At 40.8% G+C, this 21,599-nt stretch overlaps 5 protein-coding genes and 1 long non-coding RNA gene across 8 annotated transcripts; 3 read left to right on the top strand and 3 right to left on the bottom strand.

Annotated features, from left to right (window-relative positions):
• Positions 1-35: 35 nt before the first annotated feature.
• LOC108607588 (voltage-dependent anion-selective channel) lies at positions 36-3,129 on the bottom strand. Its single transcript, XM_017998488.1, has 3 exons — positions 3,026-3,129; positions 768-1,315; positions 36-705 (listed from the first exon to the last, which is right to left on the bottom strand). The coding sequence occupies exons 2-3, from the start codon at positions 1,313-1,315 to the stop codon at positions 405-407; spliced, it is 849 nt and encodes a 282-aa protein (XP_017853977.1). The 5' UTR covers positions 3,026-3,129; the 3' UTR covers positions 36-404.
• Positions 3,130-3,327: 198 nt separating this feature from the next.
• LOC108607585 (SET domain-containing protein SmydA-8) lies at positions 3,328-5,767 on the top strand. Its single transcript, XM_017998485.2, has 4 exons — positions 3,328-3,815; positions 4,318-4,647; positions 4,699-4,925; positions 4,981-5,767. The coding sequence occupies exons 1-4, from the start codon at positions 3,463-3,465 to the stop codon at positions 5,577-5,579; spliced, it is 1,509 nt and encodes a 502-aa protein (XP_017853974.1). The 5' UTR covers positions 3,328-3,462; the 3' UTR covers positions 5,580-5,767.
• Positions 5,768-5,860: 93 nt separating this feature from the next.
• Positions 5,861-7,273, bottom strand: LOC108607589 (palmitoyltransferase ZDHHC3). Its single transcript, XM_017998489.2, has 3 exons — positions 7,158-7,273; positions 6,656-7,099; positions 5,861-6,592 (listed from the first exon to the last, which is right to left on the bottom strand). The coding sequence occupies exons 1-3, from the start codon at positions 7,271-7,273 to the stop codon at positions 6,322-6,324; spliced, it is 831 nt and encodes a 276-aa protein (XP_017853978.1). The 3' UTR covers positions 5,861-6,321.
• Positions 7,274-7,837: 564 nt separating this feature from the next.
• On the top strand, positions 7,838-10,984 carry LOC108607584 (signal transducing adapter molecule 1). Of its 2 annotated transcripts, XM_017998484.2 has the most exons (5): positions 7,838-8,100; positions 8,160-8,230; positions 8,627-8,904; positions 8,958-10,113; positions 10,173-10,984. In XM_017998484.2, the coding sequence occupies exons 2-5, from the start codon at positions 8,188-8,190 to the stop codon at positions 10,766-10,768; spliced, it is 2,073 nt and encodes a 690-aa protein (XP_017853973.1). In that variant the 5' UTR covers positions 7,838-8,100; positions 8,160-8,187; the 3' UTR covers positions 10,769-10,984. The 2 variants fall into 2 exon arrangements, with proteins under 2 accessions (XP_017853973.1, XP_017853972.1); XM_017998483.2 differs by having other exon boundaries at positions 7,838-8,230.
• A 155-nt stretch (positions 10,985-11,139) lies between these two features.
• Positions 11,140-14,258, bottom strand: LOC108607590. 2 transcript variants are annotated; one of them, XR_001915507.1, is made up of 3 exons: positions 13,980-14,258; positions 13,149-13,681; positions 11,140-11,453 (listed from the first exon to the last, which is right to left on the bottom strand). It is a non-coding gene; the product is annotated as an uncharacterized LOC108607590 (long non-coding RNA). The 2 variants fall into 2 exon arrangements; XR_001915506.1 differs by lacking the exon at positions 11,140-11,453 and adding an exon at positions 12,364-13,018.
• Positions 14,259-20,503: 6,245 nt separating this feature from the next.
• Positions 20,504-21,175, top strand: LOC108604335. The gene has a single exon (XM_017993801.1). It carries the CDS (start codon positions 20,504-20,506, stop codon positions 20,900-20,902), a length of 399 nt encoding a protein of 132 aa, XP_017849290.1. The 3' UTR covers positions 20,903-21,175.
• The last annotated feature ends 424 nt before the right edge of the window (positions 21,176-21,599 follow it).

Below are 21,599 nucleotides of genomic sequence, written 5' to 3'. Positions count from 1 at the left end.
GTTTTTAATAGGTAAATTATGTATTTGTTTGTTTGTTTTTTTTTTTTCACTTTTTGCCAACAATTAATTGTATTTTACTTTAGCTATGTAATATACTAAACAAAACTACTCGGTACACGGATTAGGCTTACTTGCTTGAAATGTGTATGTGTGTGTGTATGTAGACCGTTGTTCGATAGACCGACAGATCGAAAGCAAGTTCATTGATACATTTTGAGCCGCTTTGTTGGCAAATGCATTGCTAAACATGAAGATTCTTGTGTGTAATTGTTATTATTACTGTGTATTTGTTGCTCTTGTTGTTGTTACACTTTGCAATTAGTTAATATTGTTGATTTTAGTACTGGTGTTGTTAATCTTTTGCAAATTGCTGGCAGCGCATTTTCAGCTTGTTAACATCTAGTTTAGGCTTCCAACTCGAGGCCAACGCCGATCTTGTGGCCACCGGCATTGAAGTTCTTGCCATCGACCAGCGTGGAGAGGGTCAAGGTGATGCCGTCACGCAGCTTCTGTTGGTAGCCCAAGCCAACCTGGCTGGCATTGTTCACCTTAGCGCGCACGCTGGCATCATCATCCAGTTGATATTTAGCGCCAATGGCGAACTTGGTGTTGCTGGTGCCGCTGGCCCACGACAGTTGAACGCCCACATCCAGTTTATCGGAAGTTCTCTGGAAGATAGAGCCGCTGAACTCCTGGCCATCATTGCTGCAAAGTAAATAAGAGATTGTTAGCTCTGAATGCGATTTTTTGGTAACCATATTACTTACACAGCTGTGTGCAGAACAAAGTCCTTGGTGGAATAGCCAAGGGCAAAGTTGTTGGTGGTCATCTTGGACTGCTGTGTATCGAAGGCGGTCTGGTAACCGGCCAACCAGCCCTGGTAGCCCAACACAGCCGATGCATTGATCAATGGACCCTTCAGATCAATGTTGACATCGGAATCGGCCTTGACATTCTCATGGCCATAGGCGACCTTGAACTTGCCGCTCTTGTTGCCAGACTGTGGGGCAAAGTTACCCTCAAGCGACAGCTTCAAGCCCTCGAGCATCTGATCCTGCACAGCCACCTCGGTGAAGAGAGTGTTGTCTGTGTTCCATTTCTCGGTAAGAGTGAGGCCATAGTCCTTGACCTTGTACTTGGTCTCCAGCGAGCCAAAGACCTTGCCAGACTCCTGGTTCGAGTGACCAGCTGTGTTGAACTCAATACCCGACGAGGTCTTGGTCTTCAGATCCAGCTTCCACAGGCCAAAGTTGTAGCCTTTGCTGAAGATGTCGCGAGCCTGCTTGCCCAAATCGCTGTACGATGGAGGTGCCATCTGTAAATCAAATGTTTGAATAAATATAAATGCTGGCCAACTACTTTATATGTTGTGCCAATATCTTATCTTATCTACAGCTATAACAAATGCAATGAATTCTAAAGCTGGTGTAATTTTGCTAGTCAGCGATAAAATATGCTCCAGCTATCTTTAGGCTAACCAAAATAGTATTTTATCCCTTGGCTAAATGTCAATTTACCACATTTGGCTAAACTAAATGCAAATACTCTCACTCTCGCTCTCTTGCGCGCGCTCTCTCTCTCTCTTCCTCTCTGTTTGTCTGTTGTCTGCCGGGTCAACGTTCGTTTTGTGAGCGCGAGAAAGATCGCAATGACGCACCTTGTGGCAAAGTCTATTGAACATATCTACATTTGACTAAACATAGCCCACCTTACGCTGCGTTAGATGCTCGCTAAGCAATCTAAAAGACCAGTACTTATGTGGATCTACTTGCATTTCAAATAAATTAATAATTTTTATAACAATTAACAATTTGTATTCCCACTATGACTGAGCCTACTGTGCAACGTTTCTATTTAATTGCTAATGCGTTCATTGACCACTCACACACACAGATGTACATATGTATGTATGCACATGCGGCTACCGTACGGCAACGTACTATGGAGCAAATGACTATCGCTAACGACAGAGTAACAAGTAATTTTTTTTTTAAATGTTGAAACTATGAAACTAAAAGAAAAACAAATATTCATTAGCCCCATGGTATGCTTTGCTGACAAAGACAGCTGGCTACAGTGTATGACGCTCGGTGTGCTCTCAATTATGAAAACTATTATGATAGTCATTGGACAGACGCCAAAACGGCACGGAAATGATTTACAACAAAAGAAAACTATGAAATTTTGCACATGAGCCCAGACACATGTTCTAGATGTGATGTAACCAAAGCGAATTGCATGGAGAATTCATAGATACAGGTTATACATCAACAGGGGAGACAAAAATCTGTGACCTTGACACACACACACACACCCTCCCTTAAAAATGTTCACATTATGCGTGTCTCATGTAGTTATGCAATAAATACCTAACGGGCTCAGGTAAAAAATAATTGCAGTTATAAACGAAAAGATGTGAAAGCTATTGAGCTATTGATTTTCTTTTATGACGTCAGCTGTTACATTTAAAAAGGCACCTCACATGACCAGCAATTGAAAATGCAAACAAAACAATAATAAAGCAAAAGCAGCGCAAATTGATAAAAAAAAAAAAAAATAAAACAGTTAAAGCTATGCAGACACAGATGCATATGTTGATAAAGGCAAAAGATAATTTAATCAAAACAAATTTCTATAGCAGCACAAGCAACTGTTACGCAACAGCCGGCGGCTTGGTCCCACTGTGCTAAAGATAAAAAATCCATGTCCCGCCTTTAACTCCTTGCATGTGAGTGTCTCTTATCTGTTGGCTCTTGCATTAATTAATTATGGGTGCGCAAAACATTTATCTTTTAATTATTGTTTAAAACATTTCACTTAACATAGCTTAAGCATGCTGTGCCCTATCAACCCCGAAAATCATTCATGTGCGTGTGAGCGAGATGGCCTCTTGCAAAATTTTTCGTTTCGAGGTTATGAAATCACTTTGAACGCTAAACACCTAAGCTTTAGTGTTTTATTGCATTTTTTATGTTGTTAAGCACGTCGCACACTTTATCTTAAATTTTTGCTAATGTTTACTTACTTTAATGAGTTTTATTTAAATTTTAAGTGAAGCGAAACGCAGGAACAAGACGACCACACACACACGTAGTTTAGAATTATAGTGATGTGAGAAAACTGCTGATGGCACGATTAATCATATAACGAACATGCACCGATTATTTTGCTTTACCTAATTTTATCGAAATTATATCGCTATGCTCTCAATTATCGATACGCAGTTCTCATAAAGAAAAACGTTTTAAATTTGAACTATTAAATATTCTTGAAAACAGATATTTGAGTGGTTTTTTTTTAAACGAGTGAATGTGTTTATAAATCAGCTACAACTAATCTTTTAAGCAGGTGTCGTTGATTTACTGCTTGTGTAAACAATTGTTTACTATTTATAGACGCGCCCCCTTGGCTAACGCACAGACTCTCACGCTCACATACAAACACTCTTTCTCTGTGTAAATCATGCTGAAGGCGCGTCTGGAGTTCGATCCACTATACGGCCGTTGCCTGGCTACCACAGAGGCAGTAGAGCATGGCGAGCTTGTGGTAGAGGAACTGCCCTTCGCCTATGGGCCAAAACGGGACAGCGGCATAGTTTGCTTGGGTTGCTACCGATATCTGCAATTTGGCGAGGATGGTGATTCGGTGGATCGCTGCGAGCTGTGTGATTGGCCGTTGTGTAGCAATTGTGCTCAAGATGCCGCCAGCGATCATCTAGCCGAGTGCGAGATTTTTGCGGCAGCGCGTGTCACATTTGCCGGCAATGTTAGCGATGATGGCGTCTGTCCACAATTAGATTGCATAACACCATTGAGGTTAGTAGGGGACCGGGGGAGACGAGGGGCAGTAGTCAAAATGTAAGATTTTGGTTGGGTGCCAACAATTATTTATGGCATACTGATGACGCCTGGGTTCACTCATAACGATGACAACACGGCGTACGGCTGTCAAGTGGAGCAAGCGTCTTGGACGCTATCTGGTGTCGCAGGATGATGTGCGGAAGGGTGAGCTGCTGGTAGAGAAGCTGCCTTTGGCCACTGGACCCAAATGTAATGGTGGATTGCTCTGCTTGGGCTGCTACCAACCGAACGTGCAAGAACGCTGCTCAAATTGCGGCTGGCCTTTGTGTGAGGATTGTGATGCAGTTGGCGCAGTGCATCAGCATGCGCAACTGGAGTGCGCAGTGCTAAAACAGACGCGTTTCTATGAACTGCCCGAAGGCACATGGTACTGTCCACAGCTGGACTGCATTATGCCCTTAAGGTGTACATCGCAAGCTAATCAAAATCCTATCTAATCCTCTCTTGCATTTTGCAGAGTGCTGTTGGCCAAGGAGCTGCAGCCAACGCGTTGGGACAATGAAGTGGCGCCTATGGAGCACCATGATCAGGCCCGGCGTGAGAACTCAGAGCTCTGGCATGCGGATCGTGTGAATATAGCGCAATATCTGCGTGGACCTTGCCGCCTAGCTGAGAGATTTAGTGAGGAGCTCATCATGCAGGTGGTGGGCATACTGGAAGTGAATGCGTTTGAGGCACGCACCACACAAGGCTATCCGTTGCGTTGTCTATATCCGTATACAGGAATCCTTGCACACAGCTGCGTGCCCAATACGGCGAGAAGCATCCATCCCAGCGAGGGATTCAAGTGAGCTTACCAGCTGGGCATACGCCAAGTACTTATATTTCTTTCTTTTAGAATACGTTTGCATGCTATGGTGGATTTGGCAGCCGGTGAGCAATTGCGACATAGCTACACCTACACCTTGGACGGAACAGCGCAGCGGCAATCACATTTGTTGGAGGGAAAGTTCTTTCAGTGTCAGTGTGAGCGTTGCCTGGACGCCACGGAGCTGCAGACGCACTTTTCCAGTCTCAAGTGTGGACAGTGCACTGAGGGCTGGCTGTTGCCCAAGCTACCCACCGGTATATAGCTAATCCTGATCAGCTTCAGCAACTCATGCTCATATTTCTCTTGCAGACAAAGACAGCAGCTGGCATTGTCGTGCTTGCGGTCACAGCACCAGCAACGAGGAAGTCCAACAGCTGATCAAGGCACTGCAGGCGGAAATTGGACAAGTGCAAGCCTTGGAGCAGGGCTCTAAGCGTCTGGAGGAGGCGGAACGTCTGCTACGCAAGTACAAATCTCTGCTGCATCCAGCGCATTATCTGGCTACAAGTCTGCGCCAGCTGCTTGTGGAGCTGTATGGACGTGTGCAAGGCTATGAGATGGCCCAGTTGACGGATCAGCAGTTGGCACGAAAAGTGGAGCTCTGCCGCGAAGTGCTGGCCGTGCTGAATGTGTTCGAACCGGGCCAGAGTCGTGCACGCGCCATGCATCTCTACGAGCTACATGTGCCGCTCGTGCTGCTGGCCAAGAGTGGCTTCATTGCCAGTCGGCTGAGCGGCTCCGAGTTGCGCACGCATCTGGTGGAAGCTATCGATCTGCTCAAGGAATGCGTAGAGATCTTGCGGCATGAGGATGAGACGTCGCAGGAGGGTATTCTATGCGGTGTAGCTAGCCAGGCGCTAAAGCAGCTTTCCGTCAGCGTGGAAGGATTGGGCACTGAACTGGACTAAGGTCAAGGTTTGAATTAAATTCATTTTAAAAGGTGGCAGTACTAACATAGGACCAAATTATAAACGTATCGATAATTGGCGGCAAATTTCAAATTTGCATTGTAGACTGGTGTTTGGTGTACTTAGTTAGTTTTTATTGAAAACTATGCTTAAAATTGTTGACAATTAAACAATTGGCTTAAAACTCATTACTTTTTTGGATGATACTTGGATTTACAATGGTAGTAATTGCATATTTAAGGCTTGGTTTTTGTCAGTTAAGAGTCTGCTCATAGTGCTGGAATGACAATTATACTATATAGAGCTCCATAAGTATATATGTATGGTACAATTGATTAAAAATATTTTTACTGCCAGCATGTCAGCTAATAAATAATTACAAACATGAAAATGAAGTATGTTTACAATAAAAACCTATGACATTAATACAAATGATATTACATATAATTACGTTTGGTATGACTGATTGGTGCCTTAATGTTTATCAATATATATGTATGTATATAGTTTTTATAGCTAAATATCTGCTTTTTGATTTGCGGTAAAAAAATATTGAGTTGCTGTTGAGTATATCGATTAACAAAATTAAAGCATTGATTGCGAATTGGAATTATTGCATGTAATAAACATAAACAATGCGAATTTGCATTTGCATTTTAAGGTAAACTGTCTTGACATTGACAATATTATTAACCTATAAAGCAAAATTCAATGGACAAAAAATATACATGGATATATAATTCTAAACATCATGACTGAGCAGCGGCGTATCATAGTAGCGCGCATTGTGATTCAAATTGGCGCAGGGAAGCAGCCAGAGCGCTGGATGACCACGTCCAAAAACATCCGCCAAGAGCTGATACTTACGACGATTGGGTCTATAGGCGCCCTTCTGCTGTATCGCCTCCACGGCTGTCTCATCATAGAGTATAGCATGCAGCTGATCCACCATAATAGCCGTGACAAACAGTCCAAAGAGCGCCGACTCTAGCAGCAATATAACCGAGTGAATCCTAAGGGCAGATAAAGTGCGTAAGAAATTAGCAATACTACTCGATTGTATTAAGGACACTCACATCCGCAGCTGAGATTCAATCACATTCTGGCTGCACTCGGTGCATGGCGATACCCAGGAGCCAAGTATTAGCCCCACAGAGTAAAGAGATAGCACTCCCACATAGACAAGAAACTGTAGGAAGTATTTCTGATTGCGTTCACCCACACAATTGTTTATCCATGGACAATGGTGATCCATGCGGCGTATGCAACGTTTGCAGATTCTACAATGATGTGCTCGGGGCGGCCTATAAGTCTCGCAACGCGTGCACACAGTCCACTCGTTGCTGTGCCCGTTGCTCGGCTTATTGCTGTTGCTGTTGGTTGTATGCAGGTCGGAGAAGTCCAAGCGATTGGCTGGCAAGGGCACGATGCCAGGATCTGAGAAGACAGCTTTTAGATGTGACATGCCCAGCAGAAAGACAACCGTATTGAAGAGCACCACATGTATGGGCGCCCAAATGCTGTAAAAAAAAACAATAAAAATTAACAAGAGTTGCAACTGGCGTGGATGAGACTCACCTAACAGGCATTGTTGTCAATATAATCCAACGCATAACCACATAGTCGGCATAAAACACAGCTCCATAGGTTACTATGAGGCAGGCTATGCCGCAAGGATCACGTATAAATATCATTTTTAAAAACTGTGTGAGTTCAGTTAATTCAATTACACGTAAACCCCTTCCTCACTCTTTCTCTCTCTCGCTCTGGCTCATACACGCACTATCTATACTCTCCTTTGGCCAATTCACCGCTTTGCCAAAACAATTGTTGCTACGCTTTGCAGCTCTGCTGCTGCCAGCAGCGTTGCACTTTGACACTAATATTTTTATAATTTATATTATAAATATTAACATATTTATTGCACACACGAGCGAGCGACAGTGTTTCGTTTATTTGTTGCTATTTTACAATTCCAAACTTTTCACCCCGAACTGCTTAAGGCGCCCACACACGACACAATGTGTCTATATGCACGATATAATTTATAAGCGCTTGAAAATCACCCGCACACGCAACATACTCTATCTATGCAAAGAAATTATAATTTTAGCATTAAAAGCAACGCTATTACGTCTTTATTTATAATTTATGTTTGAAAGATATGCAATTCGTGTTTTCTGGTCGATACGTGTGTGAGCGATTTTCGTGGCAGCCCGTCGATAACAATCGTTTTTAACAGTGCAGCTTTACAGCAGCTGTGAACACATTAGTCATTTTTTTACACAAAAGCAAGAGGAAAAAACGGTGCGCAAGATTATTTTAAACAAATACGCTGCAAATATTTCGTCTTAATTAATGCAAATTACAAATAAATTCCAAGTCACTGTAAGGTAAACGCAGTGCTCTGGCCCAAAGCTGACTGACGACAATAAGAACTACACCAGCTAACAGTGACAACGGGACTTTGTTTTGTGACGCATGAAAATCGATTGCGAGACAAACAAGAAACACAAAAAGTGTAATAACAACGAAACAACGTAGGCAAACGTAATTAACAATTGCACAAATTATTAATAGGCAGCTAAGTGCGCGCTTGGTTAAAGAGATGGGGATATTTGGGCAGTCGTCGCCATTTGATGCCGATGTGGGTAAGTTAGGCACTCTCCCTCCCACTTGCCCCCGCTCCAGCAGCTTAAACAATAACAACAAATGCAATTGGACTGTAGTTTGTTGCGCTCTCTTTATCTAATCTTAGAAGACTTAGAAAGAGAGGGCGTGTAGGCGATGAGACAAAGAAAGTCATGTGCTTTGCTTGGGATGCTAAATCTGAGACTGAGGCTGAGGTTGCGCAGTAGCGTCGGCGTCTGCGTCTGTTCATTGAACTTTGACGCAGTTGTCTGACCCTGAAACCCCCCCCTTAAGCCAACTGGTTAAACGGTCGCACGCTAATCTTTGTCTGGTTTGCCTTTAAAGCTATTGATATTTGCCATTGTTGTCACCTTATCGTCTATCGCATATGAATCATCAGCTAATTCGTTTTGCAGAGAAAGCCACCAGCGAGACGAACACAAATGACAACTGGTCCTTTATATTGGATGTCTGTGATAAGGTGTCCACCAATCCGCGCCTGGCAAAGGATTGCCTCAAGGCCGTAATGCGGCGCATGGGACATGCCGATCCACATGTTGTTATGCAGGCCATCACGTTGCTGGATGCCTGTGCCAACAATTGCGGCAAGCCTTTTCATCTGGAGATTGCCTCACGTGACTTTGAAACGGAATTCCGTCGTCTGCTCAGCAAGGCGCAACCCAAAGTTAGCTTGGTAAGTGCTCAAAATAGCAAGAACGAAAACATATTGAACTGTTTACTTTTTAGAAAATGCGACAGGTGCTGAAGAGCTGGGCAGAGAGTGACTTTAAGAACGATCCAGAGCTGAACCTTATACCCACTCTATATGGCAAGCTGCGCAGCGAAGGCTACGACTTTAGCAGTCTGTCGGAGAAGAGCAGCGGCAAATCAGCGGCGGCCAAAGCAGCAGCTGCCAGCTTGGCCAAGGATCCCAATGTGGTGAGTAGTCAGCAGGAGGAGGATGACATTGCCAAGGCCATAGAGCTGTCGTTGAAGGAGACCAAAGGCAGTCCCAAGCAGCAATCAAGTGGAGGTCAAGGCGTCGCCTCCTCTGCCACCAATACCAGCAGTGCCTATCCATCGCTTTATCCAAGCTTTGGCACAAATGGAGGAACTAGTAGCACCGCCGCTGCTGCTGCACCTTCCGCTTCAGCGCGCACTGTGCGCGCTCTATACGACTTTGAGGCGGCGGAGGAGAACGAGTTGACATTCTTTGCGGGCGAGATAATTCAGGTGCTAGACGACAGCGATGCCAACTGGTGGAAAGGATACAACGATCGCGGCGAGGGCCTTTTTCCCTCCAACTTTGTCACTGCCGATTTGTCCGTGGATCCCGAACGCCTGGACATCAATCAACAGCACAAGCAGGCAACGCAGCCTACTGCGGCGCAGGAACAAAAGACTGAAGCGGCTGCGCCACAGCCCGTGGAAATAAATGAGGCCAAAATTGATCGACTGCTGCATTTGCTGCACGAGGCGAATCCCGAGGATCCTTCGCAGGACAGCGAGGAAATGATACAGCTGGAGCAGCAGGTTCATCAAATGGGACCGCTCATCGATGCCGAGCTGGAGCGTGTGGATCGCAAGCACGCGCAGCTCACCCAACTCTCCAGCGATCTGGTGGATGCCATTAATCTCTATCACACTTTAATGCGCGACGATCGCGCTGCTGCAGCTCAGTTTGGGCCCACAGCTGGCGGCGCTTACATGCCTGGAGGCTTTCCTGGTGCTGCTCTATATGGAGCACCTGGCTATCCCAGTGCTGCAGGCTATACGCCAGAACAGAGCTATGCAATGATGCGTGGCTTACACTACATGGCGCCACCGCCGGCGGCTGCTGCACAAGCATCCATGCCTTATCAGAATGGGCATGTGGCGCCGCCTCATCCACAGCAGCTGAACTGTAAGTAGATTCATTCAAATCGATGTTTCTTTCTTAAACTTTTGTATGTTTGATTGCAGCTTTACCCACGCACTTGACGCAGGCGCCAGCAGCAGTTGCTGGAGCACCAAACATGTATCAACCCAGTCCTGTGCCCAATGCGCAGCAGCAGCAGCAGCAACCACCCTACACCAATCAACATTTGCCACCAGTTACCACTCATCAGCAGCAGCTGCCGCAGCCGCCTACAAATTATCAACTTCCTTTGCCAGGCGAACCGCAGCAGCAACCACAAGCGTTGCCGCCACAAATGCCGCAGGCTCCACCACATCCTCATGCTTATATGTCACCACAACATCAACAGCCACAGCAGACCCAGCCGCAGCAGCTTCCTCCGCAGCCTCAGCCTCCATACTACACACCAAATGGACACTCCGTGAATCCCGGCTATATGCCAGCCCATGCGCAGCCAATTCCCCAAGCAACACACAATCAAATCGATCAATTTAGTCAGCTGCAACAGCAAATGTCAGCCTTGTCAATGGCACAGCTAGGTGGCATGCCACCACAAGCGGGAGCAGTTGGACCTGGAGCACCAGCAGCTGTTGCTCCCGTCTACAATATGCAAAACGAAGCCGTCAAGAATAACATTCCTATCTATCAGCAGCAGCGGTAAAACCGCAACATAAAACTTTAGTTAACTTTACGCTTTACCCTAAACAATTAAATTTGATTTGCCAAAAACAAAAACTTCAAAACTTCCTGTATAATTGTTTAAAATTCTTACTTCTACTTCTGCTGTAACTAACTTCAACTGTTAAAATCTCTTATATTTCTGCACTATAAACCTTTTTTCGGCGCCAAAAACCAAGTTTTTGTTAAAAACGAATTGAAATATTTATATTACATATTATAAAACATATAAATATGCTATAACTATATACTTATGTGAAGCGCATGGCAGGCAAAGAAAAAAACAATTCATTATCCCTATTATGTATTATGTTTACTATACGTTTATAATTATATAACAATCAAAAAATGTGCATTATCCTAAATTCTATTGTAATTTAAATGTAATTTACTTTAATTTACTGCTAGCGTGTTCGCAGCTTTATGTATCGCCTAATGTACTGCTCCTCATCGATCTTGTCGAGCATAAGTAGGCGTAACTGTAGCATATGTTGTCGCTGCTGATACTCCTGACGGCTTAAGCTGCTGTCATTGAGCCAGGCTTTAATTGCTCCATACAAATCGTTAGTCTTGCGACGGTTTGGCAAGCACTGAGCCGACATATTGTCCATACTGTTAGACTGTGGACTAACTACTGACTGCAACCGTAAGCTGCCATAACCAATTAGCTGTAAAAGAATTTTTAAAAAGTTGCCAGTTAATTGACTTTAGGTAGACTTTTAAGTTTAATTGTCCAACTGTTCTTTTAAGTTATAACAATAGTTTTATTTGTATTGATCAAGGTTACACTTGTTAATGATTAGTCACGTTTTCATTTGTAGTACTTATAGAGGCAATGTAAAAAAGAAGTTAGTTCTTGCTGTAGCCAAATTAAGACCGGAAGGCCTTAGATGCACGAAGAGGATTATGTTTCATGCTCCTGCTCCTTCCACAAGGACATACATTTTCGAGTTACTGGGCAGTAAATCTATCGAACTGCATACTAGAATATCCAGGATCGCCCCGAAAATGTTGTCATTAAGTTCGTTGCCTAAGTCACTTATATTTACATTTTTTACGACTAAACTTCATAGTTTCTTAGCTCCTTCTCCTTTGTTATCCTTCCAATCCCAAAAGGACATACATTTTTGTCATCCTGGGCATCAAATTTATCGATCTGCGTTCAAGGATTTTCAAAATCGCTCAAATAAATTTCCCGTAAAAAATTGCAGGGGGTGGGTCGCAAATATTGGGCCAAAAACACAATGTCCTTGTTTCCTCGGAAACTACAAGGACTACAAGGATGTACTTTGGTACGCTGGTAGTGCTCATAGAGTCCTTTAAGAATATACAGCTCAAAGGACGAATGTCCTTAAAGGAGCGGAGATAAACGGCTTTTTCTGAATACAGAAAATAGCGTACAACTCCCGTATCCTTTGCAGGATCAGGACGAAATTAATGCCAAACGACGCGTATTAAAAAGGACTATCAACTGACCAAAGGACATTCGAATTGTCCTTATGGATTCGGAGAAAACGGAGATTTGGTGATTTAAGCCATTTTTTCTGTGCTCTTGGATTGAAAAATGCCAAGTCGATGGATCACTAGATGACACCATAATTTTTTAATGCAGATCGATAGATAATCGTCCTGTGAGGTCCGCAAGCCAACAATTTTGCAAATGTGACAGGATATAGACGAGATATGGCTAATTTTCTGCTTGCGGTTTTGATACCCATGCAGTAAAAAGCATTGCCTACTTTTAGGCAAAAACAATTTTATTTGTGAGCGTTCAAATTAAAACACAGGACATGGCCATCAAGCATGTTAAAATTGTGTGCACTTTAATACAATATATTTATACATATTTGCTTATTTGTTCACTTTTTGGTTTTATTATTTAACTCTTATTGAGGTCACATACTAGCCTCAAAATAACTTTAGCCTAACTAAAGCGATTTGACCACAAAAATATTTGGCAATATATTAAACATCAATATCAGAGACGTCACGCATGGCTTCTTATACAAAAGCTTGTTGATTTTTTTGTAAAATTGAAATACCAACAAAATGAAATATGCTTGAAAATAAGCTGTCGAAATTCCTGTCATTAGTGTGCGTGTGCATGCGTGTGTGTGTGTGTTCTTGGCTGTTGGCAAATAGAAAATGTCAACAGAGCCGAGCCAAACAAGCAAGCAAAACATGAAAATATTTGTTAAGCTTTACGGATTCTAGAGCAACAGAAGCAAGCAAGCTGCAAAAAAGAGGAGAAGAAGAAAATAATAAACAAATGAAGACTGTGGCAATTGTGTCAGCAACGGGGCATAGAAAATGTCATAATTTAATTGATTTTTCTGGCCTTGGCATAGGCTTAAAACGCTTACCTTGCGGCGGTCTATGTCGTACTATATATGTATATATATATATGTGTGTGTGTGCTGCATTTTCCGTTCATCGTTTGACTGCTGTAGTTGTTGCTTGTTGCCATTTCGATTTGATTATATCAAAGCCGGCGGGGTTATTTGCATTTGACGCTGCTCTGTGCTTTGGCTTCGTTGCATTCCCATGTATTGGGGACATTGTCGGCACTAGGCGCATTAATCACCAGCGCATAAAAGGGCTCAACTGGCTCAAGGGCAGGGACAGATTCGCTTCGCCCGTTTCTTTTTTTTCTTTTTGTTTGTAGATTTATTTTTGTTTGACACTTGCAAGCGGCTTGGCAATAAAATCAAATGATGCGGGCATCGTAAAGCGTCACGACGACGCGTTTTCTATACTCGTAAAAGCATACGCTGCGTATACGTTATGTTAACAGCCTCAGCTTGGCAGAGATCCCTTTGCAGAAAGCCAAAATCCATACGACGTCAACATTTGTGGCTTTCAAAGCCACATAAATGATTTTAACGTGTCTCGTGTGCTGAAAAAAATAACATGTATAAATATTTTTAGCGCGCCACAATACATAAAACAAAATCTAAAAAAAAAATGAATAGCCAATCGACTAAAAAATTTATGACCATTTGCTTTTGATATTTTTGCAATGGCCATCATTTTTTTTTCTAGCATGGGCGATAAGTTGCAAACAGTTTTAGTTCGCTTTCATTTTGTCAACACGCGCCTGCAAAAGTTAGCATAGTGTAGTTTGCAGTTGCTCTAAGCAAGTTGTTGTATGACAAGCTACTCCACAAGTTGGGCAAACACTTTTCATTTCTTACTTTTGCACTTTTAGTGGGTCGTGGTGGGCCACCGCAGGCTGCAATTTGAGCTGTCCATTTGGGCCAATTTAACAGGTTCCTTTGTTATTGAGCAAACTTTGCGCTGCGGGAGAGAGAGTGAAAGTTGCAGCGCTATTAAAATAAATATAATAACTTTTGAAGTAATTTTATGCCTTCAATAATAATAAATGCAAAGATTATGACATGCCACTGATGCTAAAATTCACTTTTATTTATTATTATGTGCTCAACTTGTTCACTGCATGTTCAATCGTCGACGGTCCATACAAAACTGAGCTAGCTGGCATACGTACGTCTTGCCCGCCAGCCTCACACATACTTTGATCTTAATGCAAGCGCACAAAAGTTGAGAGCGCAAGCTGCTCAAAGAGCGTGAGTGACATGTGTTATGATGGCGAGTGCAGCGCTGCTTGCGTCGATCGCTCTGCTGCTGCGACTAAACGAGAGCGTCGCTCGCTCTATTGCTTAGAGAGCAGCTCAGTGTGCAGCGTATGATGTGAGTGGAGTTTGTTTTGAGTGCAGCAAGAGAGAAGTAACTGTATTTAGCTTGCGCTGGATCTCTGCTGCTGCGACTAAACGAGAGCGTCGCTCGCTCTATTGCTTAGAGAGCAGCGCAGTGTGCAGCGTATGATGTGAGTGGAGTTTGTTTTGACTGCAGCTCGCTAGCTAAGTATGAGAGAAGTAACTGTGCTTAGCTTGCGCTCGATCTCTCTGCTGCTGCGACTGAACGAGAGAGCCGCTCAGTGTGCAGCGTACGATGTGAGTGGGTTTTATTCTGACTGCAGCTTGAGAGAGGGATAATGATTTAAGCTAAATTGTTCTCTCAGCATTGAAGCTACGTGCCAGTGTGCAAGTTTGTGCTTGTTATTATTTGAAGAATAACATAATTGAAGCAAAGTAGAATAGTTTGATGACGATTCAATACTTTTGCTTTAAGTTTGGTGTTAGGCAGACAAAAAAAAGAAAATATTTGTTAACTAGTGTAATAAGACCTATAAAGAAATCATTTTACATGGAGCTTGTTGTGATTTTCGAAAAAATTTGGCACAATTCATGGCTTACTATTTTCGCAGAAATATACCATTGTCAATAAAAGCTAAATAAACAATTCCAAAGAATTTGACAATCGCTGCTTTCTATTTATTTGCGTATTAAATAACAAGCAAGCGTATTTTGAAACAAAAAAAAACAAAACTGAATAAATGCTAAGCTTTGGGTAAAATGATTTAGTGAGCATGGCAGATTGATAAATAATTGTTGCTATTATTATAATATAAATAATTATGACATTTAAAAAATATACGAATGTACCTTTTTGTTAGTCGCTTAAGCCATTAAAAAAATGTTTTTTTTAAAATATGCAAAAAATGTAGCTTAGCTTTGATGGCATTTGCTTTACTTCTGGCTATAATATGCCGTTAACAAATTAATGACATTTAAGTATATTAAAGCAGCAGCTAAGCTAATTGGCTGTAATGAAGTCAAATAGCGCTTCAGGGATGGAGTCTCGTTGCCTTTGCCATTTGCTATTCACTTTCATTTGATTAGTGCTGCGTCTGTGTGTGTCCTTAACGTTTCAATGCACACATGCAAAGCGTTTTTAATGCGAACTTAATCAAGTCGGGGCGTAGCAAATTGAATGCACGAATTGAAGTTGCAGCTAAAAGTTAAATAATTCGCATGCCTCAAGTAAAAGCGCAATAGTCATAATAGTGCTAAGTCACACACACACACACACATGCACACATGTATGCATGCAGACTTTTGTTTGTATTGCGCGTGAATGAGCCAATGAGTGATTGGATAACTGTGAATGATTGAAGGCTTTGCCTGAGTGTAATTTAATTAAACAAATCAAAGCGTGTGCGTGTGTGTGTGTGTGTCATGTAAGTGTTTTTCTGTTAATTGGAATTGGTGTTCAGCGAATTCAAACAAAACAAACACACACACACACACACAATCAGGGAGAGGCAAGCAAGCTTATCCTGTAGGTAAAAGGGGCGTGTGTGGGCGGCGTTTGGGGTGTGGGCGTTTATTCATTGCCTTAAATAATTAACAGACATTTGCGCACACTTCGTTGCCCTTTGCGATTGTTATACATTTGATTCAATTCATTGTTCAAATTGTATTATTTTCTGCATTTTTTTTTTGTGGCGCTCACTCTGCTTTTATTTTAATTTTAATTGTATGCAACGCTTGCTATCAAACGCTTTTTTATTTAATTTGTAGCCATTTTTTCTTTTTTCTTTTTTCTTTTTGTTGTAAACACAAACATATTGTTGTCTCTGCTTCGCTTCTCTTTTTTTTGTGCTGTGGCATAAATGAATTTACTTTTGTTTCATTTACATATATATATTTATTGTTATGCTTGTGTGTGCGTGTGTAAAAGTAATTTACGTAACACGTGCGCATTTAAATCTAAAACGTAACTGTGTTAAATTTCATTAACATATTTTACGGCATTACATTTTTTTATGCTAATTATTTATTTTTGTTTTTTTTTTGGAGCTTAGCGTGTGTTTTAATATTTATTAGCAAAAGTTATAGCATAAGTGGTATTTATTTAGCTTTTTAATTATTTATGCGTTTGTTTATAATTTATAAGCTATTAATGCGTGCCAGACCACAAAGCAATTGTTTAGGCTGCATATTAATAATATAATTAATTTGACAATTTATGCAGCAATTGAAAAAATGAAACAAATCACTTTCAATTGCAAATTTAGTTGCAACTTTCAATTTTGCACTTGCGCTTTAACTTGCCTCCATACCCATCACCCCTCTGGGCTAACTAAGCTTGAGTGCACCACTTATGCCCGTTAACATATTTACACGCTCGCTTAACTGGCTTATCGAGTCAAGTTGTGGGTGTTTGCCAGCCCAACTTACTTCAAATTGACACAATTTCGTTTTTACTCTTAAGCTTAGAACAAAGGCAAAGTCATTAGAGATTGATGCACAAAAGGAATTTGTTGGCTACAAGCTTTCCGCATTATTGAGAACTTGAACGTAAGCGCAGGCAGCTGCAATTAACAACAAGCGACAACAACAACAACAACAACAACAAAAAGTTGCAGCTGGCAACAAAGTGGATTTTATGCCAAAGGGACGCTTCTCTACATGCAAAACTTGTATGCAAATTGCATGTTGAGCAGTTCTCAAATCGGAAGTAGACAGCAAAAGATATAAAACAAAAACAAAAACAAAAAAAAAGAATGCATAAATTACTTTTAAAGTGCAACAAGGCAAGAGTTTTTAGCGCTACGTCGAAATTGGCCTAGTGCTTGCCTATTTTCTATTTTTTGGCAAGTCTGATGACTTTCTGATTTGCTTGCGAAACAAGTTGCAACTTTGCCTGCCACACAACATTCGATGTTGCTGCTGTTGCTTTTAGGCGCTTTTTGTTGCCTGCTTGTTTATTATTTGTTAATTGAAATGTTGCAAAAAGTTAGGCACACACACACACACACGCACACATGTGTGTGCAAAGTGTCTTCAACTGCTGTGCAGAGATTTGTTTTCAAATTGCGGCTACTGCTGATCTAATGTTAAAATCCTAACAGAGTTGAGAGTGTTGAAGCCAAAGCCAAAGAAATTAATCAAAATTAAATTTGCATATTGCAGCAGCAACGTGAACTTCAAAAAAAGTTACTATAATAATTTTTAATACATTGCAAACATAAAAAGCATAAATCAAAAAATTATGTAAGCACATATTAACATAATATTTTTTTTTCACATAAAAAATATTTAACATGCTTAAAAATTGCAATAAAAATTTTTAAATTTCATTTAAGATTAAATTTAATTAATTTTAATTTTAGAAATTAAGAAAAAGCATATATAATAAATTATATATTTTTTAAACTATTAAATTAAGTTCATTAATAAATTTTTAAAATATTTTTCATTCATAGATTTTGATTTAATGAAAATTTCTTGATCGTTTCTATAATAAAGAAAAAAGTAATAAAAACAAAGTATTTTTCAACTAAAAAAAAGTTTGCTATAATTTTAAAACTTAAAATAATATTTTGTTGTTTAAATGTTATAAATTGCTGTTGATTTAACATCTTGCAAGACTTTAGTGCTTGAAGTTCATAGCTCTATTTGGAGACTAATTTAAAATGATGTTAAAAAGGCGAGCAGGTCTCATTGGAATAGTTGTCATGGCTGCTCATAAAATGTTTATACCCGAAGAGATTATGTATTAGCAGAAAAGAAAACAAACAAGCTGTGGCCCAAGTTATTAGGCAAGTTTAGTTTTAGTGCTGAGGTCAACAATTTGCGTAGTCAAAGGAGTTTGGGTTAAGTCGCCGTCGTTGTCCTGCAGGTGTGTCCTGTCTATTGAAATTTTTGTTGCTGGCTCTGGCTCCGACGCTGTGTGTGGCTTTGTGTAACTATTTTCTATTCATTTATGCATTTTAGCAATAAAAATTTCATTTTTTGCTTAACTAAGTGAAACGAAAAAGGTTAAAATCGGGCAACATAGCGGATATCACAAGGCAAGCAAAGGAGGAGGGGGGGGAGGGGATGGGCTGGTGTACTCTGAGCTTTTATCTTGGGTTTGCTGCTGTGTTTGTTACCCATTGTACTCTGTTCGTTAGCGCGTCCTTCGTCCTGTCTGTTGTTGTCTTGCCCATTGCCTAGATAACATTTCCGTCTGTCGTTCGTCCTTTTTGTAGTTGCTGCTGCTGCTGCTGCTGCTGCTTCTGCTGTTGTTTGTTTGCAAACATTTTTTAAATTGTTTGCTGTAATTTGTTTCCGGCCAACGGCAAATGGCCGCTGCGCCATTTTGTGGACAACCCTCCAACCCAAGCCCAGCCCAACCCTTCACCACACACACACACACACACACATTTTAGCAAAGCAACAAATAAAATTTTATAATTTAAATGTTTAGCTGAGTTTCACATTTCCACTTAGTCCAACTGCTGTTTTATGCCATTTTATTTCATAATTTAATTTTATGCTCTCTTTTTTATTTGATTTGTTTGCTTGGCACGTCGGCCAATCCTTTTCCAACAGCTGCGTGACCCCGCCCACCAATTAGTTGTGTGTGTGTGTGTGTGTGTGTGTCCTTTGGACATTTACGAGTTTGGCTTTTTGTTCAACTCACATCACGTCATGTCTGCGCACAATTCATTTAATGTATTTTTCAAATATTTCGCTTAATTTCATTTTATTTGCATATTCTGTTTAATCAGCCGTCAAAAGCATAATTGAGTGCAGTTAACAAATTATGGAATTTAAGCATTTGCATTTGAATTTTATAGCTTTGCTTTTTAATAAAACAAATATACGCGCGCCGTGCATATATTTTTTAATTTAATGCCATCAAATATTAAGCGTCACTTGCAATTGAATTTTTCAGCATTTGGCAAACACATAAAAGTTTGTACAACTGCAACGCGCAACGCGCGTCGAGCTTGCCACGTGCCACACTCGCAACCGCAGCAGAGTCACGTAGCCGCCTGTTTGGCTGCCTAGAAATTAAAATCAACTCAAACATTAAACATTTCCCCACTGTGTATATTGCTGAGCTTAAAACTCTGTTGCGGCTGCACAAATATTTTAAACGGATTTGCTCTGCAATCAGTAAATTCATTTATCAATGCAAGCAAAATATATATATATATATATATATATATATAATAGCATACAATACAATTTGCTTTTTTTTCAATAAATTTTTTATCAGAATGAAAATGATTTGGCTAATTAAATCAATGAAAGTTATAAAAAAAATTAAATAATTAAGTTAAGCAAACAAAGTAATTTGATTAAATAAAGTTCAATAATTTCTTATATCACAGATTGAGGCTACTTGCGTAAAATACTAAACGCAATAGTAATTGAAGTAATTACATAATTAATTTTAGTAATTATGAAAAAAATTACAGCAGTAATTGAAGTTACTATTCTAATTTAAAACATTAGTATATTGGTAATCATAATGGTAATTGAAGTAATTACAATTAATATTTATTTTCGATAAAGAATTTAAATAATTTTGACTTTAATGTATTTAAAAACATTACTATATGTGTAATCAGTATAGTAATTGAAGTAATGCCAATAGTAATCGAAGTATTTGTTAACAATTAAATTACAATGCTAATTGCAGCAATTGTTATGAAAATAAATATTTTTAATTTAAGTAAACAAACTAACTGCTAACATAATTACTAATAATAGTAATTGAAATAGTCAGCAAAAGTAATTCAAGTAATTGTTATGCAAATTACACGTCACATCGACTACTGCTCGACTGACCCCTGAGCTGAGCTTTATCTGTTGACGCAGTTTGAATTACCGACGTCGTCAGTCAAGACGTCAGCGCCAAGTCGCTGCCCCAGCGCTGCAGCTAACCGCAGCGCTTAAAGTCACGTAGCGCGTCTAAGACAACTTGCAGTTTATTACAAAAAGTCGAGACGATAAAACGCGAATTTATGTGCGCTTGTAACGAATAATAAAATAAATAAATATAATAACGCAGAAATATGCAAAAGTACAACCTGCAACTGTTGGTGCTGAGCTGTTTGTGCCTGCGTGGCATGCAACTGCAGATTGTGAGTGAAAACATTTTGATGGAGGCTAAAGAACTAGAGGATGATATGGATCTAACGCAGGTGAACTGGCGAGCGATAATACCGATGCTGCTGCAAAGGGAGCAACTGCGTCTATGCGTTTCGATCTATCAGTTCGACCAGCAATTGGTGCGCGGCACCAACTGCGAACGGCTGCTGAGCAGCGGACTGATGAAATATTGTGATATAGGACAGATCGAGGATTTGAGTGTAACGATGCGTGCGGCGTTCGGTTCGATGCTGTTCGATACGCTGCAGAAATGTCGTCCTGGACTCGAGATCTTTGGTGTGCGTTGTCGTCGACGTGCCTAAAGTGTGAGAGAAGCAGCAGCAGCGACAACCAAGACTCTGTGCCTTGTCATTTCAATGTGTCAATAAAAATTGCAATGTGGGTGAAGGCTGCTCCCCAGCGCCTGGGCGAGCTGAGTCCTTGCTACAGCAGCAGCAGCAACAGCAGCAGCATCCATGACAAATGACGATTATAATTTGTAAAATTTTTGCACCCTGCCTTGTTCTCTTGCTCATATACAATGTTGGCCTAGTTTTTAGCCTTCAGTTGCCTTCAGATTCAGTTAGTGCATTTTGCAATTGTTGTTGCAATTAGCAGCGACAGCATAGTTAGAAAGAGAGCGACATAGAGAGAGAGAGAGAGAGAAATATAGAATTATAAGCAGCTTCAATGGCTGATGGGCTTGATTTTGCCATTAAACATTGCAAATGGAAAATTGCCGAGCACAGCGCAGACAGTTGAGACAGACAGCTATTATGTCTCTATCTCGCTCTCTCCCTAATGCTTTGTTGCTGTTTGTCTATTTTCTATTTTTTTTTTTATTGTGCTGGCAATTACCGAGCAATGGGCAATGGGCAATGGACATTGGGGCGGCTGCATTTAGCTTAAAATGATGACCATCATGAGTTTTCATTTTTCACTTCATTTGCAGTTGTTTTTGCTTTTTTGCTTTAGCCTATTTTTGTTGTGTTATGTGCTAAACACCTCGTGCCATCAAAT

This window comes from Drosophila busckii, chromosome 2L, assembly GCF_011750605.1.
Source record: "Drosophila busckii strain San Diego stock center, stock number 13000-0081.31 chromosome 2L, ASM1175060v1, whole genome shotgun sequence".
In the NCBI taxonomy this organism is placed as follows: domain Eukaryota; kingdom Metazoa; phylum Arthropoda; class Insecta; order Diptera; family Drosophilidae; genus Drosophila; species Drosophila busckii.
Note: the sequence above shows the minus strand (reverse complement) of the source record. Positions and strands in the feature narration are given on the sequence as shown.

What these genes read in the sequence shown, in the direction of transcription:
- LOC108607588 (XM_017998488.1), bottom strand. Translation starts at nt 1,315, where the DNA reads ATGGCACCTCCATCGTACAGCGATTTGGGCAAGCAGGCTCGCGACATC. An exon ending in TTTGTTCTGCACACAGCTGT is followed by an intron (nt 706 to 767) that starts GTAAGTAATATG and finishes TTTACTTTGCAG; the next exon opens with CAATGATGGCCAGGAGTTCA.
- LOC108607585 (XM_017998485.2), top strand. Translation starts at nt 3,463, where the DNA reads ATGCTGAAGGCGCGTCTGGAGTTCGATCCACTATACGGCCGTTGCCTG. An exon ending in GATTGCATAACACCATTGAG is followed by an intron (nt 3,816 to 4,317) that starts GTTAGTAGGGGA and finishes TGCATTTTGCAG; the next exon opens with AGTGCTGTTGGCCAAGGAGC. An exon ending in CATCCCAGCGAGGGATTCAA is followed by an intron (nt 4,648 to 4,698) that starts GTGAGCTTACCA and finishes TCTTTCTTTTAG; the next exon opens with AATACGTTTGCATGCTATGG.
- LOC108607589 (XM_017998489.2), bottom strand. Translation starts at nt 7,273, where the DNA reads ATGATATTTATACGTGATCCTTGCGGCATAGCCTGCCTCATAGTAACC. An exon ending in TTGACAACAATGCCTGTTAG is followed by an intron (nt 7,100 to 7,157) that starts GTGAGTCTCATC and finishes TTTTTTTTACAG; the next exon opens with CATTTGGGCGCCCATACATG. An exon ending in ATTGAATCTCAGCTGCGGAT is followed by an intron (nt 6,593 to 6,655) that starts GTGAGTGTCCTT and finishes ATCTGCCCTTAG; the next exon opens with GATTCACTCGGTTATATTGC.
- LOC108607584 (XM_017998484.2), top strand. Translation starts at nt 8,188, where the DNA reads ATGGGGATATTTGGGCAGTCGTCGCCATTTGATGCCGATGTGG. An exon ending in CGCAACCCAAAGTTAGCTTG is followed by an intron (nt 8,905 to 8,957) that starts GTAAGTGCTCAA and finishes TTTACTTTTTAG; the next exon opens with AAAATGCGACAGGTGCTGAA. An exon ending in TCATCCACAGCAGCTGAACT is followed by an intron (nt 10,114 to 10,172) that starts GTAAGTAGATTC and finishes GTTTGATTGCAG; the next exon opens with CTTTACCCACGCACTTGACG.
- LOC108604335 (XM_017993801.1), top strand. Translation starts at nt 20,504, where the DNA reads ATGCAAAAGTACAACCTGCAACTGTTGGTGCTGAGCTGTTTGTGCCTG.